Source organism: Saimiri boliviensis, chromosome 4 (assembly GCF_048565385.1).
Source record: "Saimiri boliviensis isolate mSaiBol1 chromosome 4, mSaiBol1.pri, whole genome shotgun sequence".
Taxonomy (NCBI): Eukaryota; Metazoa; Chordata; class Mammalia; order Primates; family Cebidae; genus Saimiri; species Saimiri boliviensis.
The window spans coordinates 27,683,592-27,706,363 of NC_133452.1; the positions used below are offsets into that span (position 1 = coordinate 27,683,592).

The window sequence follows — 22,772 nt, forward strand, 5'->3', positions numbered from 1 at the left end:
TTCCCTTTCAAATATAAATTCCAAAACTTTTAAGTCATTTCTTTGCTCCCAATCTGATTGTAGGCTGTTAGAAACAGCTACACTACTATTAAATGCTTTGCTGCTTAGACACTTCTTCCACCAGATGGCCTAATTCATCACTCTTAAGTTCAACCTTCCACAAATTCCCACGGCACACACACAGTGCAGCCAAGCTCTTTGCTAATGTGTAACAACGGTAACCTTTGCTCCAGCTCCCTATAAGTTTCTCACTTCCATCTGAGACTTCATCAGCCTGGCCTTCACTGTTCAAATTTCTACCTGGTTTTTGGTTAAACCATTAAACCAGTCTCTAAGAAGCTCCAATCTTTCCCTCACCTTCCTTTCTTCTGAGCCCTCTAAACTCTTCCAATCTCTTCCTACTACCCAGTTCCAAAGTTTATTCCACATCTTCAGGTATCTTTACAGTAACACTTCACTCCTGGTGCCAATTTTCCATATTAGTCTACTGGAATTGTTATAAAAGACTATCTGAGGCTCATTATGTATAAAGAAAAGAGGTTTATTTAGCTTACAGTTCTGCAGGCCACACAAACATGATGCCAGCACCTCTTGGCTTCTGGTGAGGTCCAAAGCTTTTACTCATGGCAGAAGGCAAAAAGGAGCCAGTATGTCACATGGCAGGATGAGGAACAAGAGAGATGCCAGGTTCTTTTAAACCAACAGCTCTTGCATGAACAGAGCAGGAGCTCACTTATTACCACAAGCAGGGCACTAAGCTTTTCATAAGAGATCTACCCCCATGACCAAAACATAAATATACTTACTACCCACTTTGCTATGCCACCTGACATTTCTTCTTCCTCTTCCTTGTAGAAATTTTTTCTTTACTGCTATAATTCTCAGTGGTAGAAAAAGTAAAATTATTTCTACTATCATTTATATCATTTGTTTCTTAAACTTCCTTTTGCAGCTTCTACCTAAAACTTTTTGTTTCTTTTTCTTTTGTCTGCTTTTCATTTTGTTCTTTATTCTTTTCGCATCACCTTGTGCACACCTGAACCTATAATCATACACTGGCAGACCTGCAAAGGACCTCAGAGATCCTCTTGTCCAAAATTCCAATTTTACAGAGGAAAAATGAAGCCCAGAGAAGTAACATGACTTCTTGGTTTTGAGTTCAGTAAGGACTACTCTGACAACTTTCTTTTTAGAACTGAGAGCAGACAACCATAAAAATCTTCTAACTTAAAAAAAATTAAAAATGATTGTCTTCACTATAAGGATGTTGAAATTAAAAGACAAATATACAAATAAAAATTATGTCCTTCCCCTGCCCATTTTCTGTTTTTATTTTAGATTTCAGTGTTTCTCAAAACACATTCTCTGAGAAGAAAAGCAACCAGTTTTGAAGGAAGTTTCTACTTTGTTAAAATGCTATGAAACATCAAGCAGTTAAATAACATCAGTGCCTTTCCTTATCAATGAACAAGCAGGTTAAGGTGGGTCTTGAACCATGTCTAAATATACCTAAAGAGTATATATCAAAAAAACAATATGTCTACCTGAAATCTTCAAACTCATTGTTTTCCCACTTTTCTGTTTCCTGCCTTTGTCTCTACCAGTGTTTTCCAATTACACAATGAAACTAAAGTGGAAGTGTAAAGAAGTGTTGAGTTAAAACTGCTAAATGCTTTGAAGTAATCACTTTGTATCCATATTTTTTGAAACAACCCATCTTGTTACAGTTTTAGAAATAAACCGTTACAATAGTTTGCCTTGTTTTAGACATATAGTGCTTAAATCACAGGTAAACACAAGACTTACATGTTCTTAGACAACAATGACGACCTGTGAGAGGTCTGATGCTGCTGACTACCTTGCTTATCCATATTTTTAAGAGCCGGTAAATACAACGCTGGAGTGTACTTCTCCCTATTCCACCTAAGCAAGCATTACTGAAAATTCCTGACATTTTAAATCATTATTTTTAAAAAACTTAGATCTCAGTAATCACCATGAAGACTCAATTTCTAGAAATGGAAGATGATGGAACAAAATACAACACATTGAAAATAAGAGAAAACAAGTCTGAATAAGGCTGATCAAACTGGTTGACCTGAGGCATATGGATAGACTTACCAGTATATTCCTTTCCTTGGCTGACTTCATACATTTAGTCAACCTTAGTTTGTGGTCAAAAATCAGTTTACTAGCCATGTAAGGATAAGATCACTACAATATACTGGATATGAGAAAAGTTAGTATTTTGAGTGTCTAGCAATTTGTTTATTTTTACAAATGTACAAATGTGTATATACACACAATTTTTGCTGAAAGTGCCCTTTGTATGTTATAACTAACAAAGGTTAGTAAAAAGCACATTACACATTAACTGTGTACATACACATTTTTAAATTTACATATGCAGGATTTATGAAAGGCCCAAGTATATACTTTAGCCCAAAGCATATGACCACAGAGACATCCCTTTCCACTCTGGTCATGTAAAGTTTAATTTCTTCTTTCCATGCCATTCTAGACCCTTCCAACGAACTGGAATCCTTTATCCATCAACAAAGATGCTAACTCCTACTTTAATCTAGCACCAGTGCAAGGCAAAGGGGCTTAGGAAGCAGGCTGGGTAGTGAGATGGTGGTAAAAAATTCCTTTCACCCTTATTCTTTATCTAAACAAACCTCATCCCATCACTCCAATCTCTCTTGAAGCCTTCTCATTGGCCTCATTTACAGTTTTTGCCCTAGTTACTATGTTCAAAAACTAAGAAAGCTGGTTCTTCATTAATGGTAACTAAAAGTAAACTTAGATTTTTTTCCTGAAATACAGATAAATTATATATTTTATGTATGTGGAAGTGTTACATATCCCTTAAGTGAGAAGGACCTATTACTCCCTTAAGATTTCTGGAAATTTTGTTCTTTTTCCTATGACTGTTACTTTACCTATTATCTGTGTTCACCACTGTTAGCAGTTATAACTTTAAAGGATTATGTGCTTGCTTCTGAAACACACAGGCGAAGGTAACTTCCTTAAGTAAGAACAAGGAGAGGGCAAGAAGAACGCAATAAACCATGTGGCATTCTGATCTGCTACTTTGCCTTAACATGATCCTCTCCTCTGGTATCTTGAACTTCCATTCATATCTACAAATGTTTATTCACTTCTTCCTCCTACATTGTAAAAAGTAGATGTTTATCAAGGCTATTTATTTAGTCATTTTCTCTCTCATTCAAAACAATCCACTTACCTAAAGGGTTTGTCTAATCTTGTAACTGAACTGTCTGTCCCCTTGAGACAGTTCTTTCTGGGTCCACAAAGGGGTGTAGTTCTAAGGGCAAGAATTTTCCAGTGCCATGCCCCCCTCCCATCTCTCTCCATCAGAGAGATTTAATGGTTTATGTTTGCATTTCGCGGGCACGGGAAGAAACTAAAGAGTCAATCACTCTAGTGGAAGTTCTAAGGAACTCCTTTCATTGGCTTAGGGTCTTGGAGAAGGTGGGGGTTCCTCCTAGGTTACAAGTCTCCTTCTTCCACAGCCCCTCAGACTCCATGTTTGGGACCCCTTCCACAAACACTCCCTTTGTGGAAGCCATCTTTCTCCTGGATTTCCCCTCTGGAGTTCCCTTCCACATTCTCTTGTGGAAGCCTGTCTTCCCCTCCTAAACTCCATCTCTCTCTATTCCCTTTCACTCAGTTTGGAAGCTGCTTTCCTCTCCTGGATTCCATCTTTCTGGATTCTCTCACTCAATGTGAGAGGAGATTTCCTCCTCTGGTTTTCCCCCTCTGGGAACCCTTCTCACTCAGTGTGAGAGTGGCTTTTCTTTCTCTCACTGAGTGAGAGATAGCTGTGTCTCTCTCCTTCTCCTTTTTCTCTCTCTAAATATATCACCTTCCACAAACACTTGTGTGTCCGGCATTTACTGTGCACTGCGCCGTGGTCCCCTCTCTCATTCTTGAGAGGGCAGAACAAGAACCTGGAAAAACATCGTCTCAGTGGAGCTGAGGGCACCCTGAACCCCTGAACCCCAATATAACACCCTCTACTTTGCCGTCTTTTGCTTATTTCCAAGAGGCTTCTACTGATTTCTTTTTGGCTGTCATACCTGCATCTCAAATTTCAAAATCTAAGTCTCAATATATTATTGTTTCTCAAATCAAAACAACTCATCGTGTATGGTTCTCCACTTCTCAATTAATGTCCACAGTTACTCATCAACCTTTTTTTTTTTTTGTCAAATTGTTTCATAGTTTTCCCTCACTCCAGTTCACTGTATGGACTCCTATCATACAAAGCATCCCAAGGAATAGTTCTTTACTCAAAAATACATATCAAAGATTGCAGGTCTTCCATCAAATATCCAACCTGGCTTATAACTTATTCTAATCTGAATTCTCACTACTCTCCTTCAACTACCTGGTACTCTCCAAAGTTCTACTGAACCACTCAAAGCTTTGCATCATGTCATGTTTATATTACCTCTGCATCCCCAAGTATTTAGTATAGTGCCTCACACTAGTAAAACAGAGAAGAAAAGAAAATTTGGACCAGTAATAACAGGAGATGAGGTGAAAGGGAACTAAAAAGGTGGATCATAAGGCCATAAGAATATAAAAAGATAATACCCATTGAGTAACAGTTCAGATTTTGACACTCCAGGTATTAGTTCTCCTTCATACGACTCTGTATAAGTGTATAAAATATCTGAGAGCAGTGGCTCTAAATGGGCATTGCCCCATACCCTAGGGTCAGGCTATTTTGAAGATATCTCAGGTACTTTCTGGTTAGCTCAATTACTGGGGAATTCCACTGGCAGTGTGTGGGTAAGGGCCAAAATTGCTTCATGTTTTGAAATAAAAGAAATAGTCACATTTTTAAAAATGTCCTTCATTTGTCACAATTTTGAAATGTCCTATAAAACTTTCATGCTGGCAAAACCCCTCCTTGTAATCATTAAGAGTAGACAGTAATTCCATTTTGAATATAAACTAAAAATAACTTTTTACAGTTTTGCTATATAATCTTTTACAAAAATGTCTTAAACACTGATTGTACTTTTTTTTGTTTGGGACTTTACTAAGAGCTACTCATCATTTTGAAAAAATATCCCATCACAGAAAACAACATTGCTCATAGTATTCAAATCACTGATATAACATATGTATCAATCTCACTTATAATTCTTTCTCTGTTTCTAGATTAATATATTCCCTCTCATAAAATAAGCTCTCCATACCAGTGATAAAGCCTGCTACAGTGAAAATAACATTAAACTTAAAGCAGTAAATTTGTCGCTTAACCCCCATTTGCCCTTGTCTAAAATGGTTACGTGCTCTGCTTAAAGTCATTATGGAAATCAAACTGATAAAATGAACAGGAAGTATGTTATAAAATACTAAGTTCTATATGCATTTTACAAGGGAAACAAACCATTAACAATAATGCTGCCTAGAAATGAAACAGAAAAAAAAGTCCTAAAAAGATTCTACCTCCAGGCTGGGCGTGTTGGCTTACACCTGTAATCCAGAACTTTGGGAGGCCAAGGTGGGCAGATCATCTGAAGTCAGGAGTTCAAAACCAGCCTGACCAACATGGTGAAGCCCTGTCTCTATTAAAAATACAAAAATTAGCTAGCTGGGCATAGTGGCATCCACCTGTAATCCCAGGTACTAGGTAGACTGAGGCAGAAGAATCACTTGAACCTGGGAGGCAGAGGTTGCAGTGAGCTAAGATCGCGCCATTGCACGCCAGCCTAGGCAACAAGAGTGAAACTCGATCTCAAAAAACAAACAAACAAACAAAAAAACAACAAAAAAAGATTCTATCTCCAGTATGTTCAACAAATTACAGTGTAAAAACTTAACATACAGGATTAGTAATATATTAATACTTAATAAGATCAAACTCTAAACCTGTGCTGTCCAATACAGTAGTCACACATGTGCTAAAGTGTAAAATACATGCTCGATTCAAAGAACTTATTACAGGCCAGTTGCAGTGGTTTACACCTGTAATTCCAGCACTTTGGGAGGCTGATATGGGAAATTGCTTGAGCTCAGGAGTTCGAGATGAGCCCAGTGAAACCATGTCTCTACAAAAAAATACAGATTAGCTGGCTCTCGTGGCTTATGCGTACTGTAGCCCCAGTTTCTCAGGAGGCTGAGACAGAAGTGTTTGAGCCCAGGGAGGCTGAGGCTGCAGTGAGCTGAGATCACACCACTGCACTCCAGCCTGGGCAATGGAAGACGACTCTGTCTCAAAAAACAAACACAAACATAAAAATAGAGAACTTAGTACAAAATTAAAATATATTATTGGAAATAATTTGCTTTTTAAACAATGGCTAATGAGAAATGCAAAATTACATTTTCTGCTTGCATTAATTTCTGACACATTCTGCTATAAACAATGCAATAACAAAACTGATAAAAGAAACAATACTGATCTTCAGCTAATAAGACAATAAAGAATGTACACTCACTTCATCAGTTAGTTCTCCAAATACTGTTATGACATCTATCAAAAGACTTGCAGTATAGAAAGACTTGATCATGTTTCTGGAAGAGAAAAGAGCCAGTTTAGTTTAAATACGAACATAATAAAATGTAGTATTAGTCATGCAGCTGTAAGAAGAAAAAAATTTATATATTTATAAAAGCACTCTAAAATTAGTATTTTAAATAAAATCAGATTTCCAGAAAATAAAAATGATTTTCTAATCTGTTATTATGAGAAAGTAATAAGGCTTGCATTACAAGTAAATAAACTATGGCAAGATTTTTTGTACGTTTTGATATTAGAAAATGTAATTATAGTATTATATGACTTCATATAAAAACATAACACATTTCTTTACATGTAAATATTATACTGACAAATCATTTGAATCGACTGGGGTGGGTACCTTTAAAATCAAAATCATCAGTTGAAGCTATGATTTCGGCTAAAATAAATTCAGATTTTACTAAATGTTAAAAAACAGCTAAATAGAGTATATTTACTAAGTAATTAAATCTGCTATGGTTATTTCTTCTTTCAACCCTTTTCTTTTAAAAGAAAGGCTAGAATTTGTAAACTAAAATCACTGTGAAGTTCCATAATTCTTTTTAAAAAACCTAGATCAATCAGCAGGTTAGAAAGTGTTTCAGAGAAAACTAGTTAATTTTGGTTATACAGTTACAAAATTAATAAAATGATTTTTATTTTTCTCTTTTTTACTTACTTGTGAAATCGCCCAGCACGATCTTCATTGTCTGCATACAAAAACATTTTCAAAGCATAATTCTCCAAATGGGCACAACCCACTATTTCTTGAGTAATAGCTTCATTATCACCCAATTGCTTCTTAAGCTAAAATAAAATCAGATACATAGCTTATGATTTGGACTCTTGGAAGTGTTGGCTTAATTACAAATAACTCTAATAATCATTTTAAGTAAAATTATTTTACATTCATTTCAATAAAAGATTTATCAACGAAATCTTGCAAACAGAAAGTTGGTTTGCCTCAGCCTAATATATTTAAAACAAAATCCAATGCTTACAACTTTGAAGAAATACACTTACGATAGCCTGAAAATATAATTTAGCTTTAAGAATCAAAATAACCAAGCATAAAAAGATAATATAGCCAATTATCCATGTGAATGAAGCATCAAATATTTCAAAATAATGTTCTATTACCTAAACTATAAGTTACCCTAAAAATAGAATTAGAAAATAATTTCCTAGGCATATATAATTTAAAATTTTTATTTATTCTCATTTCAATTTCTTCTATCAAATCTAAAAAAAGTAAGACTAGAGGGTTCATCATGTCCTAAAAGAGCACACTGTATGAAAAACAAAAAAGATCTAATTCTAAGTACTGTATAAGATGACAAACTCAGAATCAAATTATGGAAACTTTTAAAATTTAGACAAATATATACCTCTAATCAATACAACTGTAGCTGTAAATTGTTAAGTCCTTTTCTAGAGTTACAATAATTTAAAGCATTAAAAAAAGAGTTCCTACTTTTTACTCAGGCTGCAATACAGGAGTAAAATAACTCTGGAGTATCAGATCTGAGCATCATGCTAATTTTTTAAAAAACTGCTTTTTTCAAAGATGTTACAAAGTAAAAAAATTAAAAGCCATCCTGGGATTTTTCATAAAATCAGCAAAGTAAATACTTTCATAATTAAACAGCGTAACTTACGGTCCAGAAGAGAGTTAATGGTGAAATTTAAGGAAATTATATCTATGTTTATCCGGAATAAAAACAGAAAAAAAAAAAAGAAAAAAAAAGAAATCCCCACATGTAACAGTAATTTATATATCGAAATTGCAAAATCATTTGTAAAGGCAGATTTCACTGTAGAACAATTTTAGTGAAAATAGGCCACTTCATCTCATCTTCATCAGAAAATATCAGACAGCAAAACGTAATATACTTGAAGTTGTAAAACTGTAATACAAACATCATAGCACAGACAGATGTGCCCTCACCACGGAATAAACTTACCCTACCTGTCATTTAATGTAAGTAGTGATAAATTCCTGATGAGTCCCTTTATAAATGTAATTTTACACTTCAGAAAACTGTTTGAATTTTGTCTTACCGAAGAACTATTATCTGAGCTACTATTGCTGTACAGTGAAGTTAATGACGTTATACTATACAAAAATGTCTGCTAGAGTTGGAATTTTACAAATATACTGCTATGTGTGTGAAACATTCTCCCTTCTACTCCAACCCACTCCTTAAAAAGAGAGTACTCAAATTTATCTTTTATCCACAGGAGCAGCTGTAGAAATGGAAGATCAGATAGGTAGCCTTACAGGAACAGCTGAATTTCCCCAGTGGTGCCATGAGGCTGATTTTGAGTAGTTAACAGTAGCAGATGACAGGAGTCAATGTGCCAGGGAGCCACACCAACTGAGAGAGAACACTACTGCCCATGGCTGCTTTATGTAACTATGCGGGAAGTTCCACCTTCACATAAGTCTTGATTTGAATCATAACTTCCTAACAATACATAAAAACAATGAAAACAAAAGCTGTGGGCTAAGTGTTTTTATTTTGTTTTTTATTTGTCTAAAGTTTCTCTAAGCAAAATAATGCAACTGATAGAAAAAATAGGTTTCTAATTCTCCTGAGATCAGATAACTAAATAAAGCAAATAAAAAGTAAGTCATGGTTAATAACAGTCTTGGAGTAGATGAATTAATGAGTAGACCCTGACTTTGTTAAGAGAAACCAGCTATGGCTGGGCCCAGGAGTTACAGGACAGAGTCCTGATTACCAAGTATAATCACTAAGGTTGGCACTGCCTTCTTTATGCAATAACATCCAATCCAATAGGCACTTCTCAATATGTATCTCTACAGTGATCTGTGAAGTTATATTAGGTTCAAGAAGGTGACTAACTAGTCAATTACCACATTCCTGCTAGGAAGGAAAGATGCCTAAACCATAAGATTATCTTCCCCTGGAACCCCAGAGAGGGAGGAAGAAAGGATAAGTAACTGGCATCATTTCTTTCATTGTAACTTTCACTAAATACATAGCCCATTATTTCATTATTATAAGAAATACTAAGATTTCCCAAATTAATCATCATGTGACTGCAAGGGAACGTTAGAAAGGTTTTTTCATGGCTGGGTGTGGTGGTTCAAGCACTTTGGGAGGCTGAGGTGGGTGTATCACTTGAGGTCAGGAGTTTGAGACCCCTCTGGCCAACATGGTGAAACTCCAACTCTACCAAAATATACAAAAAAATTGTCCAGGCACGTTTGGTGTGTGCCTGTAGTCCCAGTTACTTGGGAGGCTGAGGTAGGAGAATCGCTTGAACTTGGGAGGTGGAGGTTGCAGCAAGCCAAAAGATCATGCCACTGCACTGCACTCCACTCCGGCCTGCGGGGCAACAGAGTAAGACCCTGTCTGGAAAAAAAAGAAAAAAGAAAAAAAGAAAGAAAGGGCTTTTTACTTACAAAACGATGAGTCAAAGGCCATCTATAATAATTTGGAACAAAATATAATGGTATTTGAACATACTTTAATTAACACTCATAATTCCTCTGGAAGTATACAGCAAATAAATGAAAAAAAATTATGTCTAGTTTTTCCTCAGGTGTAATAGCATTGTTGATTGTTGCCCAGGGAAAGAACTAAAATGACAACACAGACAGGCAAATGAATAAAATGGTATTTTAACCATAATCAGAAAATAAATGATCAGCGTTTAACTTACAGCTTCTAACTGATCCATTAACTTTGATAAAAATTTGCGACATTCAGGAGTTTTGCTATCAATCTTCATTCCAGTCTGCATTGCGTATAAACGACCTAGAAAGAAAAGTTAAGATAATTTGGACAATTTCATTTTTAAACATCCATGTTTATGAGTGTTTAAAATATAATTGCTAGTAAGTTATGTAAAACTCAAGTAAATTCAGAAATAAAACCAATTTACTATGGAAGTTAGAAACCTAAAAAGCACAAAAATATTATCCAAAGAATAGAAGACATCCATAATTATATATATATATATATATATATATATACACACACACACCAAGTAAGGCCTTCTCTTTTGGCATTATGTTTAAAAACAAACAAAAAAAGGACTACAGAAGTCCTAAGGTGTTAAAGGCACCTATAATTTACCTGTTAAGACAGAGCACACAGCAAACAATTATATATACAAGAGTACCTGCCAAATGTCAAATAAGTGATACTGACAAAATATACAAAATGGGCTGGGAGAGTGGGAAATGAGACTTGAACCGAAGTTTACAGGAAGAACTGGTATCGTAATTTTATGTACACTCTCTTTGAATAAATATACCTTTTCTTTAAAAAGTTAATAAAAACAACTCAGATAAGGCTGAACTTAAAGAGCTGACATCACAATTTTAGTTAACTTTCCCAGTAATAAGAACTGTGAACAGTTCTGATGGTAATTGCTGTTACCACTGATGTATACATACAATGTCTGCAATTCATCTCTTACATTCAACAGTATGTCCTGGAGATCTGTGTCAGTGCTATGTTCTACAGTATGAATGTATCATACTAACGAAAGCATATTTAGGTAGCTCTCAAATTTTCATGGTAAGTAATGTGCATAAAGCAAGAAAAGTTTTTGAATGAAGATAGTAAAACTCTTGAATGTTGCAAAACATCTCCTTGTGATAATGCAAGAGTTCCCTGGGAACCAAGAGGTGAGATTCCTGGGTCATAGTCTCTGTACATTTTTCATTTTGAGAGCTACTCTTAAATTGCCCCCCCACCCCCACAAAAAGTATCTATACACAGTTGTATCTGCAACATACACAAACACTCATTTTGCCTAAACTCGCCAGAATTTATTAAACTTAAATTCCTATCAATCTGAAGAATGAATGTGCTATCTCACTGTTTGATTTTAAATTTCCCTAACCACTAAAAAACTATTAGATATTTACTGAATAGCTCTATACTCTCCTTTATGAATTAAGGTTAGCTATCAAAATAAAATAATCTGCTAAATTGGTTTGCTTTTAAACAAACTGACTTGTAGCCATTTTTTATACAGTACGAAGCAGAGATATAACGTTCCCCCACCAAATGGAATCTTCTATGCATTTATCCTATCTCTACCCTAACTAGAATTTACATTCCATGATGACAAGGATGTTAGTCTATTTGGTTTGCTGATGTATCCCTGGCATCTAGGATAGTGGTTGGCCCTTGATAAACATTTTCTGAATAGATAAACACATGAATGAAAGAACAGCTCATTCTGTCCTACTAATTTAAATGTCATTTTTAACATTCATTATCATATATTAAGTTTCCATGGGATAATAGGGCCCAATTCTACATACTGCCTTTCCTGGTGTGTTATTCTATGAGTCTATCATTGTTTAATTTACTAGAGCTTTATAACAAAGTGAATTATCTGTTACTCTCAGAATTTCCAATTCAATTATGTTTACATGTCAAAAATTCTCTTTAAAAATTAATATACACATGAAACAGTTTCCTATCTATTGTATCTGTGGGTTTTAAATTTTAATGGTTTTATCCAAAGGAACTGTTTTTTAGTGCTTAGGCTTTTAGGGCTATCTCATATTATCTCAATATAAAAACCACGTATCAATTTTAAGAAACTGATCCATCTAGGTATTAAGGAGAGAAAAAAACAGTTCCAAAAGTGTCACTAAGATTAACTGCTACCCAGTGTAGTGCACATTGCTTTCACTGCACACAAACTAGCACTGGAGATCACTTTGACATACAAAGGGATGCTAATCTGATCTCAGATCAAATGTTATCTTCTTATAAGGTAATATCTATAAATCTTAACATGCTCTTTCCCCCTCAAATTTAAGTTTACTGTATTGCTAAAAATTCCCAAAGAATATTAGGTATACTTTCTCTTATTTTTAAGAGGATGCTTCTAGTAGTAAGTAGGATCAGTTCCATGCCAGGTTGCTCATATTCCCCTAAGAGAGTCACTACCCTAAGCTATACTGAAGCTAGCCAGGCCTTTAAGATCCATATGATCCCAGGGATTGGCAAAATAATTGGCTAGAGTATGGAAAATAAAATATTAGCATTTCTACTGATATTTTATCTAATTCTTAAAACATTTCTATTTTATATATCTCTTTAATAATACAGTATTAGTACATCAATATGTAAATGTAATTCATAATTTACATAATATATTGAAGATCTGTGTTTAATTTTTTTTAACTCATATGGATAGGTCATCAAAAGGTTGAGGATCGCTGCTCTATGGCATCCTCACTCCTCTCAACTATGAACTATGTTTTCTTGCCCCAACCCAGCCCATGCCTCTTCCCCACACCCCCATGCCTTCTTCCAAAATCCCCTGGAACCACTGCTTTTTATCAGCATACTCTTCTACATTTTCTGGTTCCATCTTTTCCTCTGTCTTAACTAAAAGCAGATGTCACTTGAAGAAATTACTATACTCGCAACCCTCTTTAGTAACTTAAAACAAAAAATTCTCTCACATACCTCCTTAGGAATGGCAAGATCCTATATTACTAAGAAGGTGTAATGTACCTAGCCAAAAGAATACATTTTCCAGTATTCCTGACAGCAAAATATAGCCATGTAACCAAGACTAATATTACATACCCAGAAATAGTTAGGAAAGACTTCCGTAATGTCTCTGTAAAAGGGGGAATGACAGCAGGGAAATATCTTGCAGACCCTCTCCCTTTTTTCCTCTTGACTACCTAGAATAGTAGGTAGTCAAATCTGACTACCAGATGACTGAAGCCCTCGTACCTATCTTGGGCTACAAGGCAACCCTGGAAATAGTAACTATGTGCTGGCCGGTAGATTTGAAACTGGAAAATCAGCTGGGGTCCCTGATGACTTAATGGAGTTGGTACACTAGCACAGAGTACTGTCAACATGAGACTTTCTTTAAACAAAAGAGTAAATTTTTATTTTACTTAGCTATTGTTACTCTGGATTTTCTGCAACATACAAGTAAATCTAATTATAATGTAAACACAGCCCATGTTCTCAATTCTTATTGACCCCTGACGTCCAACAATTTTATGTGCTCTCTTTCACTCACTGGTCATTCTATCATTAAATTACCATCTTAAACTACTGCGAAAATCAATACACTCTCTAATCATAATCTCCTCTTCTTCCAACATTCAACTATGCACATTACTACAGGTTTCCAATTCACTGACTTCTTATAACTTCTTCATTAAGATCAGTCTTCTCCCCTTTAACTTCCTTCTGCAACTAGCTTTGATGTTACAATAGATTTTAAGAACTTTATTTTACTATTTCCTTCTACCTCTAAATCTTTTTATTACATCCCTCTGGCAAAAGCATTCTCATATATAAACCCAACTATCCTCTTTCTCTATACCTGCATCCAACCAGCAGAGACTGATGACAGATTGTCATCATTACAAATGTAATTATCAATCTTAAATGGGCTTAATAATTGCTTTTGCAACATCCCAATTGACTATTTGAAACACACTTCAATCTCTAAACAACAACCTTACTCAAACATACATACACATCAGGTAATTATTCACGATTTAAATGTACACTGGCCAATATGATAAAATGATAATTTGAAGGATGGTACCGATAGTGTCATCTCCCCACAGGTCTTTCTGTCTCCCTTTTTTAAACCATAGTAGTGAACACTATGTGAGGCCTACCATTCATGGAGCAGAGTCAGCTACTTGATAGATCAATTTTGGAAAGAAATATAGGTAACAGCCCAGAGAGTTAAGAAATGAAGTTGATTCCTTAGATTGTGCTTGGCTTTAGTGACAGCCATCTAAGGATTTAACCATTAAGCAAACATGCAGAAAATTAATCCAGCACACATTATCATCCTCTTCACAATACAAATATAAACTATCCATTTCTTGTCCTTTAGAAGTTAACCTAATCCAGACAGCTAATAGTTAAATATAGTGTAAATATAATATAGTTTAATTAGCTTGGCCTACATTCATTTTTTTTTCTTAGTTTGTGTGCATATTTAGTCTTTGCAATTTTAAGGACATTATTATATGGTAATATCTTCAACTGAAGAATTGGGTCCTCTCAGCATTCAAATACTTAGGACAAAAATTGGTCTGGCTTTTCTATTTCTGAATACTTTATGTTGTTTAGAATTCTTAAGTACAAAAAATTTACCATAAGATACATTTTCTACTGTTAATAAAAAGGAAAAGATCTTGAATTCACTTAAGAAAACTCAGTTTAAGTACACTAACATATCTATTCACCACAGGGATGAAAAAGGATCTCTTTCATAAAGAACTCTGAGACAAGCAATTCATTCTAGCAGCAGCAATATGATGAAAAATTAATGTCTAACATGGAAAATACCTACAAAAACAGAACAAATAAACATGCAGCTGAAATCATTTATAAGAAAATATATTTGATTTATTTCATAAAGGAAATGTGTTTATTTTAATAAATAAATATTATTTGATGAGTAATGATGCATATTTGCAAAAGGATTAAATACTTTCCAACTTGACTTTAATTTAATGTAAGTCATTTAGAAAACAAACATTCACTAATTCTGAAGGTATGTGCAATTCAAAGTTCCATAGAATTTGAACATTAACATTCAAACATACCCATGCTTATCCATAAGAACATAAAAACATGAAAAATGCATGATATAAACACATGCAAGAAGATATAAAAGCAATTGTGAGGAGTGAGGCTCTAACAGGTTAAAAAATGTGGCACTCAATAGAATATATTGAGAAAAAGAAAATTTTATTCCAAAAAATAGAACTTAATGTTATTCTATTTCTAGGTATAATGCAGATATCTACTATATGGTTAGTATTATCCTTTGTGAAGGTATCTCTGAGTCAAAGATTATTATACAGTTTTTATATAAAATTTATCTACTTTCCAAATTGAATAAAAATAATTTATGCACACAATTTGACCAAAAAGAAAGGGAAAAAAGAAGTAAGCATAATCGAATGCCTGCGAATAAAGAATATTTTACTATACTTATCCCTTCATAAAATAAATACTTTTGGAACTCCTATCATAACAGCAATTTTAAGAAAAAGTCAGCCACTCCTGACTTCCTGTTATTTGATGTAATGAAAATCAAAATAAAGGGTAAGAATATCTGGGTTTTTCATTGTCCAAAGATTAAACAAATAATCACCGGGATTCTGGATGTTAGCATTGTGCTGACACACGCAAACACTAAGTGATGATCTGATTGTTAAGAACACAGATACCTACTTCTAGCCTTGATGTAATTTTGGTTATCATCCCACTGTAAACAGAAAAAAACTGGACAAAATATATGAAATAAATTTTCAGACAATAGAAACAGACAGAAGAAGACCATGATACCTGCAGAAAGGAAACAAATGAGGTGGCATGCTGCCAGGAGGCACACTCCAAACTAAGGCCCAGGGAGAGGGGTCCCAAGCAGAGAACAGTCCTCTAGCTGAGTTGAAAAAAACACACGGGAGTGAATTCAGGGAGACTGAGGCAGCTGTACATTAAGGGCAGAGTTCTGAAGAGAAGGGAGCTATGCAGGAAAAAAAAGAGAAATCTGCATAAGGATAACCTGAAGACTCAGCTCAATACTAACATATGGTGTGCAGGGGAAACCTTCTCAAGGCCAAGAATGAACAGAACCTGTTCCATAAGCTTAATTGTTCCCAGTGCACATACAAGGCTAGAAAGCATTCAAGTTCCAACCAGAGAGAGTGAAGAGTCCTATGTATTATACTGGGTAGAGAGTCCAAGATGGGCATACTTTGATAGTGATGTTAAACTCTCCCTAGAGCAAAGGCTACTTTAGACCTACCCCAAAAAGCCAACAAACAAACAAAGAACAATACACAAAAGAATTAAATTGAATTCCAAATTACTTCATTGTTGGCCAGACTGAATACCTTCAAAGAAAGACCACAAACTCCACACATTCAAGAATGTAAAATTTACAATGTTCTACCGCCAGTCAAAAATTACTAAAGAGGCCAACAGATAAAAAGATGTGATACACAAGAAAAAATATAAGCCAACAGGAGCAGATCAAACAATGACAAAATAATAAAAACAGGAGATGATTACATTAATATACTAGGAAACTATAGAAAGCATATAAAGAAAACCATGAATAGAAAGGAGAAATGGAACATACACAAAGGAATCCAAATGAAAGTTCTAGAGGTAAAAAATACAACATCTGAAAGGAAAAACTCACTGGATAGGATTAATAGTATAGACACCAAAAAAGAAAAGCTTAGTAAACTCCGGGACATTAAAATATAAATTACCCAAAGTAGTTTATAAAATTTTTGAGACGGGGTCTTGCTCTGTTGCCCAGTTAGAGTGCAGTGGCATTATCCAGCTCACTGCAACCTCTGCCTCCTGGGCTCAGGTGATCCCTCCACCTCAGCCTCCTAAGTAACTGAGACTACTATGTGCAGGCATTTGCCAGCACGTCTAGGTAATTCTTTTTCTTTTTTTTGGTATTTTTTGGTAGAACAGGGTTTCACCATGTTGCCCAGGCTGGTCTTGAACCCCTGAGCTCAAGTGATCCACTCACCTTGGCCTCCTAGAGTGCTAAGATTACAGGCGTGAGCCACCGTTCTCAACCAATACCGTATTTAAAACTTGGATTTTGATGAGTACTGCAAATGATATTTATGAGGCAAAATATAAAAATTTGTATTTTTACATTTTATAAATTTCTTTGATGTAGTTAAAAAATAAAATAAAAACATAGGGTTTATGGTATACATATAGGTACAATGTATGACAACTATAGGCAAAGGACACGAGACGGGAAAAAACAGCAAAGATCTTTCCTTATATGTTAGGGGGTATAGCAGACTGATTAAGTTATTGTAAGCATTCTAGAGCAACCTCTATAAAAATAGAAGAGAAGTATCTAGTAACTCTACAGTGGAGGTATGATAGAATCCTAGAAAAACTCTGATTATAAAAAAGGCAGAAAAAGGAGAAAGAAGAAACAAACAACAAATGAGACAAATAGAAAACTAATAGCAAGACTTAAACCCAAACAGACTTATTAATTATAAATGTTTTGAACATTGCAATTAAAAGGCAGAGGTTGTTATACTAGATAAAAACTTAAGACCCAGCAATATACTATCTACAAGATCACACTGAACTGGGGTAATAACCTTCATCATAACCAATGTTAAATAAGTAATCACCATGGGTCATGTACTAATTTGGTCATCTAAAAATAAAAAAAAATGGATTAATCCATCAAAAAATTTTGTGAAGTTGATCTTACTATTATCCTGAGTATATGAAGCTCACAAGGTCATGCAGACCATAAATGATAGGTTTAGACTTGACTCAGGCGCAGTTTGGCTCCAGAGTCACTGTACCTCGCATCAAGCAAGATGTCTCTCTTCATACACACACATAAAATACATAACCATAAATCTGACATACATGGCAACATGTAATTTGTTTGCTCCCTTCATTTTTACATTATGCTGTGGGTTACAGCATCTTCTGTAATAAATATAACTCCATATATCTTTAACAGTTACATAATATAAACTTCCCATAATGACAGGAATTTAGATTTTCAATTATACTGCCTCTTGAGGGATCTACAAAAGTGTGGAGGCTTTTTTTTTTTCTATTTTAAAATGTAATGTTGGGGGTACTATTAACATTTAAAAGAGTAATATCCTGAAATGTACTGGGCAGTCCTGACAACAATGAATTGCTCCTCCAAGATGTCAACAGTATTACCAAACAGAAACAATAATAAATTGAGGTTAAAACCCCAAATAGTAGAAACATAAAAACTTGACAAGCCACAGAAAAATAAATATAAAAAATGCAAATGCAACAGCTCAATGAAGAATTTAAGTGAAAATAGAAACTTACATCAAGAATGGTTATTGAAACCTACTATACATAATCCTTGGCTGTTCAAGAATATATAAGCTTCCACTTTAAACAACCAAATACAATTGTCATAGAAGAAAAACCTCATAAAAGATGCTTAAACTTGTATGAATTAAGCTAAAATTCTATGAATGCCTAAAAAGAAATGAAAGTTAAGAATGCGTTATTTGACTCTATAGCCCCTTCAACTTTACAGTTTATTCTAAAGAGATATAAAATGAGTTAATATTACTCGAAAAGGAAAGTATTAATGAAATTTTTACAAAATAAAATCCATGTTTGCATATATGTTCACAAAAACAAACATAGAAGGAATGGAAGCCTAACGGATAAATCAGTGGTCCAGTATTCTGTGTGTTTACTGTCATTGCTATAGTCAAGAATCCTAAGTTTACTTTAAAAAAAAAAAAAAGTAAGTACTCCGGCAGTAAGAATACAGACTCTAGTTTATCATTCGGGAACCAGTAAAGACTGAAAGGACCGCTTCTTTTTATTGGTTTAGTAAAATAGTCTAAATTTAAAATCCAATTTCTATGTGATTAACCATAACAAAAAATAATAAGAGGCAAATGATTTATTTTATTTTTATTTTTTTGAGACAGAGTCTCACTTTGTTGCCCAGGTTGGAGTGCAGCTGGTGTGATCTTGGCTCACCGCAACTTCCATCTCCTGGGTTCAAGTGATTCTTCTGCCTCAGCCTCTTGAGTAGCTGGTACTACAGGCATGTGCCACCATGCCCAGCTAATTTTTTTATTTTTGGTAAAGATGGGGTTCACCATATTGGCCAGACTAGTCTCGAACTTCTGACCTCATGATCTGCCCGCCTCAGCCTCCCAAAGTGCTAGGATTACAGGCGTGAGCAAGTATGATTATTAATGCTAGTATTCATGTAGTTTACCATCTATCAATAAAGAAATCCATTATTATTTAGCATTTACACTAAATTAAAATTTTCTTGTATGTCCTGTAACATCTTAAAAGTGAAATAACTATATATATTTACAACTTCCAGATCAACTGTACTATATTTAATTTTCCAATGATGATAAAAACAAATGAAGACTCTTATGACCATGTATGTACTTTCACTGAGTCTATTAACTTTACAATGTCACCCCCTAGAGGAAACTTCAAAAATTGAATCTTGAAATAGTATACATTTACTTACTCAGGACTAACTGAAAAAGGAAAGGGAAAGTTCCGAGTTTAGCTTTATCTACAGGATCAAACCTGGCAGAATGAAAATATTTATCGAATAGTGCCACTTTTAGTAAATATTCAAATATTTTCTGGCTTCATTAAGGTATAGAGATAAAGCTCAGAGACATACTGTTCACAGAAAGCATTTTCCTCATTTCCACTCCCCACTTGGGGACTCCCAGATTATTTCACCGGCTTTTTGCCTTTTTCTTTTGTCACTGATTATACTAGTTCCTTTGTCCTCACTCTGTTGCTCACTCAATAAATAGTTCTCTAATTACTAGCTACCACCAACAATTTTTCATTCAACCGTTTTTTTCATCTGACTTTGGTCGTTCAGGTCCTAGTTCTATCACTTAGTAACAGAATGACTAGAAAGATTATGAGGATCAAATCAAATCAGACATCTTGCAAGAAAGCATTGTTACAAATGCCAATCAGCTACATGAATGCTAGTTGTCTGTCTTCCCTATTTGGTGACTACTCTATGGCCATACTTCCCTCCAGGGACCATAACTGCCTTAAAATTTAGGTCAATTTGGCTAACATTTTTTGAGCACCCATATATTATGTAAATATCTCTAGTGGCCTAGCACTACCAGGCACAGTAAATGAATAAAGACTGGCAGCACAGTGTAAACCTTCCTGAGTTTACAGTCTAGAAGAAAGACAAGCAAATGAAAAAGCAATTAAGGTAAAGCTACACCAAGGTGCAAAGAACAAAGAGAAGAAACACCTTAAAACTAGGAGACTGAAGAAAAGTCCTCCTAGAAAAAGTGACATTCAACTAGTACCCAAAGGATAAAAATAGAGGGAGTGTGATGGGGAAGAGAAAAGGCATCAAGGCAGAGAAAGTAGAATGATAAAAGGCTTGGAGACAACACAAAGTGCCTAACGTTCTAATAACAAAATGAAACTAATTTGATTAAAATTACAAAAGATGATTCAGAGTTCAAATCATAAGGGGTCACTAAAGACAAAGATTTCTTCAGATCGACATATGGAACTGCATGTAGAATTCTGTATCCTACACTTTCATATAAACTTTTCCCCATGTTATAAAAGATACTTTGTACTTTTTAAACAATTACATTACTTTCTATGCAGTTGATATAACATAATTTATGTAACCATTTCCATAATGATACATTTCTAGGTTATTTTGAGCTTATCACAAATGAATAAATAATTATTCAGGAAATTGTGCATAAAAGTCTTATTAAATGTATGATTATTTCCTGAACACAAGTTTCCCCAAATTGGAATTACTGAATTAGATACTTTACAACTTATCAAAATGCTTTCCAAACTTGGTGCCAATCACACAGCCATGTCAGCAAGGATCTGACGACATACTCATTTGTGCTGAAACATTTTTTTACAGTCAAAAATTGTTATGCCATTTTAATTTAATTTATTACTAATTAGGATGAACGCTAATGAATGCTAAGGAGGGAATGCTAAGCATTCCCTCCTTTAAAAATATGTATGTACATAGTTTTAATCTATGTGGATTTTTTTTATTTTTAAGGGATATTTATGAGTGTTTTGTATATCAGGGATATTGGCCCTTTGCCACTTGTCTACTGGAAATGTTTTTTCCTAATACAGTACTTGTTAATTTGTACTGTTTGTGTCACATACAATTTCTACATGTTCACAGTCTACTCCATGGATTATTTTCACCAAGCATTAGAAGTTGATCATTCTAGTGGCAACAGGGATTCCCTGTTGGAAACAAAAACTGAAAAGCTATGACATTAGCTTAGAATGTCAAAGGTGAGGATATAGTAACAGAGAAAATGAAGAAATAAACACAATTTTAAAACTTTCATGATTGGTTGATTATGAGAGATGTGAAAGAAAAAAACTAAGTTTTAACTTCTAGCTAATATATTTCAAAATACAATTGAAATGAAAGATATCCTAGAAAACTCTTAATATATCAATCAACATTGGCTCAAAAGGAAAAAATATTTCTAATGGAAGAAATTGAGAAATATAACTTCTCTCAAAAGCACAAAGTTCTGCTGTATCAATAATTTTTTTAAATCTAAAGGAAGCAATAAATCTGCTGCCTTTTAACCCAACTCACATTTGAGGAAAAAAGAAGTAATTTTCTCAAGAATATCTAAGAAACCAGCATAACGGTTATTGAAAATCTCAAAATGATAACATAACTACAATATATTAAGAACGCTCAAACTCAAAAATAAAAATAATGAACAAAAACATGAAGGCATTTTACTGAAGCAGATGCACATATGGTAAATAAGCACATGAAAAGGTTTTCAAATTTATTAGCTATCTGGGAAATGAAAATTAAAACCACAATGAAGTATCACTGTACCTATTAAGAATGACTAAAATAAAAAATAGTGACACAAAATGTTGGTGAGAATGAAGAGCAACTGGATTATTTATCATTCATGTGTTGCCAAAAAGAGTGTAAAATGGTACAGTCGCTCTTGAAAACAGTTTGACAGTTTCTTATAAAACTAAATATGCAGTTACTACATGATCTAGCAACTGCATTTGGGGGCATGTATCCCAGGGAAATGGAAACCAGTGTCACACAAAAACTTTATGTATTATACTCACTTTATTCATAATTGTCACAAATTGGAAACAACTTAAATGTCTTCAATGATTAAACTGTTACACTGTGGTATACACATATCCTGGAATTCTACTGAGCATTAAAAAAGGAACAAACTTGGACAATCTCCAGAGATTATGCCAAGTGAAAAAGCCAATCCCAAAAGCTTATGTATGATTTCAATTAACAGCACATCTTAAATGATACAATTTTAGAAATGGACAAGTTACTGGCTACCAGGGGATGGTGGTGAGGTAGTGAAAGGGAGAAGGTAGGTTATATTAATAAAAGGACAACAACGGGAATTCTTCTTAACTATTTTCTATCTTGACTATGGTACTGGGTACAGGAATCTACACTTGACAAGCTGTTTAGAAGTAAATATATACATACAAACAAATACACGTAAAACTGAGGAAGCCTGAATAAACTGGTGAAGTAGCAATGTCAATATTCTGGTTATGGTCTGTTACAGTTTTGCAAGATATTGTCATAGGGGGACATTGGATAAACGGTGCAAAGAATC

The 22,772-nt window shown here is 34.4% G+C and overlaps 1 protein-coding gene across 2 annotated transcripts in view; it reads right to left on the reverse strand.

Annotated features, from left to right (window-relative positions):
- Positions 1–22,772, reverse strand: part of VTA1 (vesicle trafficking 1) — a 69,184-nt gene that overhangs the window by 39,835 nt on the left and 6,577 nt on the right. For both annotated transcript variants that reach the window (XM_003926865.3, XM_074397382.1), the window contains 3 exons: positions 10,235–10,329; positions 7,221–7,348; positions 6,480–6,555 (listed from right to left, as the gene is read on the reverse strand). In XM_003926865.3, the coding sequence (XP_003926914.1) occupies positions 6,480–6,555; positions 7,221–7,348; positions 10,235–10,329 (299 nt within the window). The remainder of the gene's footprint in view (positions 1–6,479; positions 6,556–7,220; positions 7,349–10,234; positions 10,330–22,772) is intronic.